Source organism: Tarenaya hassleriana, unplaced genomic scaffold (genome assembly GCF_000463585.1).
Source record: "Tarenaya hassleriana unplaced genomic scaffold, ASM46358v1 Cleome22, whole genome shotgun sequence".
Taxonomy (NCBI): Eukaryota; Viridiplantae; Streptophyta; class Magnoliopsida; order Brassicales; family Cleomaceae; genus Tarenaya; species Tarenaya hassleriana.
Window position 1 is genome coordinate 2,120,883 of NW_010965541.1, and position 7,164 is coordinate 2,128,046.

At 35.6% G+C, this 7,164-nt stretch overlaps 1 protein-coding gene across 1 annotated transcript; it reads left to right on the forward strand.

Moving 5' to 3' along the window:
* The first annotated feature begins 6 nt into the window (after positions 1-6).
* LOC104815093 (la-related protein 1A-like) lies at positions 7-2,261 on the forward strand. Its single transcript, XM_010543407.1, has 6 exons — positions 7-285; positions 435-597; positions 737-827; positions 915-986; positions 1,383-1,544; positions 1,654-2,261. Exons 1-6 carry the CDS (start codon positions 24-26, stop codon positions 1,768-1,770), a joined length of 867 nt encoding a protein of 288 aa, XP_010541709.1. The 5' UTR covers positions 7-23; the 3' UTR covers positions 1,771-2,261.
* The last annotated feature ends 4,903 nt before the right edge of the window (positions 2,262-7,164 follow it).

Genomic DNA, 7,164 nt, shown 5'->3' on the forward strand with positions numbered 1-7,164 from the left:
GAATGCCACCTGCTATTCCATCTATGGTGCTTCCGCCACATGTCCCTGTACCAGATTATTCCTATGCTCCTTATTCTCCCTACCCGATTGCTGGAGTTCCTTTCGAAAAATCTGGTAACGAGAAGAAAAGGCAAGCTTCCCCTCTTCCACCTGTCCTGCCAGTTCCTCACGGCGACCTGCGCCAACCTTGGCTTCATCAGAGCGCTTTTGACCCGAGAAACATGCCACCAATCCCTGGGCCAAGGAATTTTGCAAGACCTCCATATATGGGTCCAGGCTTTCCTGGTAATGCATTGATTCTTGTCAAGATTCGTTAGAAAAGGCTTACACAGAGTAATTAAATTGTTTTGATTTGGATATATTTAGTTTTATGGGTAGGATCCTTGTTCACTTCTAGTGTGCGATTGCTGTTGCTGTTTTCCTGTTCAACATAGGGTCTGCATACTATATGCCAGTCCCACCGCCTCCTGGAGCTCTGAGAGGTCCTTACCATCCACACTTTGCTTCATACCCTTTAAACCGAGGTCCACCAGTTTCACCTCCAGCACATATAGACTTGGGGGGCAGGATCATTAGACAAATAGAATTTTATTTCAGGCAAGTTCTCTTCTGTACATCAATTTTTTCTGTTCTGTAAATTCTATTTGTTGCCAGTATCTTTTCAATTTTTTGTTCGTCTATACTGTTCATGGTGTTGTTACCTCATACCTGTTTAATTCATATCCTTTTATTTCAGCGATGAAAATCTTCCGACTGATTATTACCTCATTTCCCTTATGGATAAACATGGATGGGTTCCCATAACAAAAGTTGCCGACTTCAGAAGGGTAATTATTTGTCATACGTTTGAGCATGGACCAGCTTTTTACTGGCGTTCTACCTTATTGACTTATTTTCTTACTCTTGAATTACAGATTAAGGCGATGACTACGGAAATACCATTTATTCTCTATGCCTTGCAGTTCTCCAGCTTGATAGAAGTTCAGGTCAGACTACCTACCACAAGCAAACTTTGCTTCTTCCAATGATAACCAATGACCACCTTTGTAATCTGGTTTATGCAATAACGAATTCTTACTTTTACGAATAGAGTTTGTTCGTATCATATATTGGGAGGACTTGAAATTTGTTTTTGTGCAGAATCCTATCTTTTTCTTGGATTCTTTGCATATAATATAGTACCTAAGGTTTACTAGCATCAAGAAACTGTCAGTAAAAGTTATCTGTCACTACTAGAAGGAAGAAGTTATATGTTTCTCTTTTGCCCATGCTAGTTAAGGGAATCTTGATTTGTTTTGATTGTAAATTATAATGGTTTTTGATTTCTTAGTTTGCCCTATCGGTCAGCTCATCAATTTGGAATTCATGGTACCATTTTACAGGGCGATAAGATACGCAGGCGTGATCAATGGTCTAAATGGGTTCCTGCATCTAAAAGGCAAAACCCCGAGGAGAAAATTGGAAATAATGGTGAAGAAGATCCCTCAAAGCATGATTCTTGCAGAGATTTATCTGTGAAACCTTCTGAGGATTCATCTTTAGAGGTATCGAAGCTTTGTTTTATTTGAAGTGTGTTTCGATAGGAAATAAAATCTTAGAAATGCCCGGTCACGTTTCAGAGCCATAATCTTCCTTCCATGAATTGAATTGCAGGGAGCTGAGTCCTCAGCAATCAGTCCTGATGGAAGCGAGAACCTGGAGTCATCTTTGGACAAAGAAAGAAAGCCGGATGACCTGGCAAGTGATTTTTCAAACAAATTTACGCTTTGAAGAGCTGGAGCTCCAGCAGAAAAGCCCGGGAAAGGTCGGGCTTTTGTTACAACATGATATAAGCTTGGCGATGAGGACAAAGCTTTGCTTGAAGAAGAAGAAGAAACCAACGAAGACCAGGAAGGCACAACCACCATACCGACTATTCTCGAGCCACCTCTCACACGCTCAATCAGTTTTCGGCCTATACAATGGAAGATTGCATGAACCAGCTGCTGCGGACAAAACATTCAAGACCAAGAACGAGCTCAAGCGAGCCAGGCGACATGAAGGACGTCCAGAAATCCCATGTCGTGGAAGCCATTGAGATAATCCCGAACCATCCTAAATTGGATTCGAAGCCGTTGAAGATACTGGAAGCATATTCAGACAAATTTTTCCCCTCTTTTTGGATGCTTATTTGCTTTATTCCATCTCTATTTAAAAAGCTTGTACGGAGACCATTTTTTTGTGGATGAGGAAATAAAAACTCATTATCGTTTCGGCCTCAATTGCCATTGTATTATTAATGTGTTGTTGTTGGGGAGGAGACAACAACTGAATAAGCCATCATATCAATAGCGGAAATAAGGCGCGAAAGGAGATGGTGCCACTTTTCCGTACAAGGCGGATCTTTAGGAACGAATCTAAACCGTCAAATCCAAAACCTATCTGAGCAATCCGATGGATAGCAAGCAATCTAGACGATCTAAGCTGTTCAATGTGCATAACAAGATCTGTACCGTCAGTTTCAAAAACCATTTATATTTTAGGTTCGATCGCAGCCGTTCATTCCAACAAATGAATCCTTACGGTCGATTCTTGAATTTAATATGGACCTAACGATGGTTTTTCAATCGATCTGAATCATCGATATTTGTCAAATCAATACGGACCGCCCGATCTTGTCAAACGATCTCAGCCGTCAATATTTTAAGCAGTATGGGAGCCGTCGATTTATGAAATAAAACAAGGCCGTGCGATGTCAACGGTCGTTTGTCGTCAGAGGAAGAGGAGAGATTTGAACAAGAACAACTGCTGCCTTGTCCGACCAGTTTCAACAGCATGTGTCAATACGACAACTATACATTAACCATGTACTCGTTTAACTATAAGCCGCTAGCATATCTTCCTTCTGAAGGAAGAAACAGAGAAATTACGGACAGTTCGATTTAATAATTTCTTTTGTCACGAATGAATTTGTCGGGTTGTGACAAAGTGAATGCTGATGTGGATTTATCCACGTGCACAAACAGTGGTATAAAAATCCCCCAAGCCCTTTTGGGTGGGAGGATAATATTAAGTTGGTTGAATGCTAGCTGGGACAACTGTACCTCTAGACACATTGCACTTCTTGCATGGCAATCTGTCACCTATGTCGTTTAGACGGAAAGCAACACTAAAATCCTTCTCGAATATCGATATTACTTTCCAAGTATACGACAAGACATTACGGCGGATGGCAGCTGTGTTTCGACAAACAAAGCCAGACCTCGCATCAGAATTACTACAAAGATGGTTTGAGTAACCATTTTAATGGGTTTGGTTCTTCACTGCTTCCGTATATTATTTCTATTGCATACATTCTTATCGTCTACTTGATCGTGGTGATATATGTTCCCAGATCTCTCTCTTTGATTATCTCAACTTTTCACCTATTTTCAATAGGTTTGAACGTAAAGTAATAGAAATCTCAACTTTTGACAAAAAAAAAAAGAAAAAAGAAGAAGAAGAAAGTTACTGATTTCGAAGGTTGTAAAAATCTATCACGATGAAGTCATTACAACACGCACCGAAAAGAGAGACTTCAAGAAGTTCAGAATTCCATCGAGAAGAATCCTAGAAAAAATCTAAACTAAATATTCGGAGGTTCCTTGATATTTTCTAAAATAAAAAAAAAATACTATACTTTTTAATTTTTAAAAAAAATACTGAATTTTTTTTATCAAATAAATATTAAATTTTTTAAGTTTGTCAAAAAAAAATTAATTTATCTACAATTGTTAAAATAAACAAAATAAACTGATGTTGTATAAAGAAATATAAACACGCTTTATCAAAAAGAAATATAAACAAGTCAAATTATTGTAATTGTTTTTTTTATAATTGCAGATAACACATATATTTTTTTAATCATTTAAAAAATTGAATATTTTTTTGATAATCGCAAAGAAAAATCGTATATTTTTTTAAATAATGTTTATAGACTCTTTTAAAAAATTTAAAGTTTATTTGACAAAAATGATTTAGTATTTTTTGTCAAAATTAAAAAATTCGATGTATTTTTTTTTTGAAATTTCTCTTTTTAAAAAAGTTATTTTATGAGAATTAATGTGCATTTTCAATTGTAAGTCTGTGTGAAAACTTATAAAGAAAACCCTAAAGAATTAGTGAGATTGATCTAAGGCTAAAGCATTGCTGAGACATAGGATTCCACACCAGAATTTAAACTCATATATGGTTGTGCAAGTGTGTGTGTTAGTATAAAGATCGACCTAAATACACCTAAAATCAACCAAGACAAACCCTAAACACAAACAATAGAATACTAATCAAGATATAAATCAGATTAGGGATCAGGGTTTGAGAAACTTATCTTTCTGCTTGGAGTCTATATCGGTGCCGTGGTTGTCCCTGTGCAGGTGCGTCGTCGCCGGAATCACGTACCGTTGATAAGTACCAAAGGAATTAGTTAGGAACTGTCGTGGTCAATGGTGTGCGCTTCGGTCAGAGCAGAGCCAAAGACGAGCTGCATCGAAGGAACACCATGACCAGGCTGTGATAAAATCTTAGTGGTTGCAATAATGAGGATCGATAGTTTTAGAGGCCTGGGTTTCTTTAGATTCGATGAAAGAAGAAGGAGCAAGGGACAAAAGGGATTAGGTCACGACATAATTCGTGTTGGACTTGCATGTTGATTGTTTGACGAACTTTCAAAAGGAATTAAAGGCAAGAGGGATCAAATAATAATGACACTAAATCTACCGACAATGCAAACAAGAAATTAAAATAAAACATGCAACACATATAGAAGTTTGGCATCTGTAAACTTTTGTAAGATAGGAGCCAAGATCGACCTCATTTTACCATTAGTATTTTCTCTATACAGTAAAAGGTAGAATAATCTATTTTTACCATGTTTTAACCACAACAATTTTCTTAAAGAAGATACAACTTTCCCATCCTATTCACAACTTAAGAAAATCAAATCACCATAAAATAAAACATGCAGCGCATATAGAAGCATGACATCAGAAACATGTGTCCTAAGAATGTATCTCTTAGATTCTACATTCAAAGACTCAGCAGCGTAAGAAAATATCTCTTAGATTCTACCATAAATAAGTGTCCTAAGAATGTAGAAAATTCCAATAGATTTCCAATATTTCTAAATCGATAGAACAACAAAATATTATTATACTTTTAGGACTTATTCAGAAAACATGTTAGAATTCGAGGATTGCATATTGATTACCTTCAGATTTTTTTTTTTTTTTTTGGAGATCCAGCGATATCTTGTTCAGAATGTCAAAGTCAACAACCTTTACATGTACCTATGAAAAAATAGCAGTAACAAATTAAAATACAAAGACAAAACATTAATGGATATCAGCCTTGGCAGTTGTATACTTATATCCTAATGCAGAGATGAAAACCCAATAGCTATCATCTAAGGCCTTTGAATGTGTTGTCTAACCATATTATTCTTAGAATATCACACTGTGAAGATGTAAATCATGTATACATAAGGTAAGCCTTGAATATGTTTTAGGAAGTCGAATCGAAACCGAAACTTAAACGAATATAATATAATATAATATAATAAGCGATTGGTATTTATTTTTATAAAACCGGAAGAATCAAACCGAATCACTCTCAATCCGAATCCAACCGAATACTGAAACGTTCACCCTAATTAATCTGGTACTCCCGGTTTGATTATATCGAAAAGTCTTGGTGCATTGCTGCCAATCGGATCGGAATCGGAGGTACTTTTCAATTCATTTATATTGTCTCCTCCTTAATTTTTTTTAATTTAGTCTGGTAAGATCATGACAATTAAATTTGTTATTCGATCCTCTATTGGCTTTCGCTGTCCACCATCATGAGACAAATAAAAGTTAAAATATTTTTACAATATTGGAAGAATAACAACATCTTAATAGTGATTAAAGTTACTAACTTGAATCAAAAGATGAAATCCAAATATTTTTTTTTGATAATCTGGAAGCTCACCGAATTTTTGGTTCGACTGCATCTTGAGAAAATTCATATAAATATTCCTCCCTAAGTCAAAATTCGAACTCGGGTTGGAAAAGAGATTTGCTCCATTCTTTATCAGTTCAACCACCCAATTTTAGGTATAAAATATGAATATCGTTCTCTTGAGTTCGTAATTGTAGCTCTTTAGAAAAGATGATGTTTAGTTCATGTCATTCTCATCCAACCTAAACGAACTAATATGGATCGACTACAGTCTTTTGTCTTAATAACAAACATGCATACACGTATATTAAACAGAAGTGATTACCTTCGTCTTAACCTTTAAAGATGAAATGTTGGGGACCAGACTGTGAATCACAAAACTACTCGTCGAGGATCAAGAGGATAGAATGTCACGAGCTTAGTTCTTTCACGAACCTTAACCCATGCGGCACCTACCCACGACGGCTCCTTGCGGATTAGGTAAGCCTTTTGGACGAGTTTAAGAATACCGGGACGAGGGCATTGCGGAAGCAATACTTGAATTAGGCCTTTATTAAGTTTCGGGGAATACAAGATACGATGACTCGAGTGTACAACGACGAACGCGGACTATACAGACTCAGTATCATCATATAAGGGGATGGTTGTGACGTGACACTTCGTACGAAACTACAAAAAAAACACGCGGTTTTCAATAGAATTTTTCAACGAAATTTTAACGAATTTCAACGGTTTTTCATCGACAAATTCCGTTAAAATTTCGTTGATCATTTCAACGGATTGCCGTTGAAAAATTCCGTTGAAAAATTTCAACGTAATTCCAACGGATTTTAGTTGAAAAATAATTTTTCAACAGATTTCGGTTGAAAAATTCAACGGATTTCGATTGAAAAAATATGTTGAAATTTTCAACGGAATTTCAATGGATATCGGTTGAAAAATGATATTTCAACGGAAATCCGTTGCAATTTTCAACAGATTTCAGTTGAAATATTTTACGAAATTTAGAACAATTTTAGTTGGAAAAATCGATTGAACTTTTCAACGAATTTTTTTCTGAAAAATCGATTGGATATATATATATATATATATAAATAATATTTTATGTATATATATATATATTTAAACATGTATATATATAAATATAAATATTGATACGTATAAATATGTATATATTATGTATATACATATTTATTTTATACTATAGTG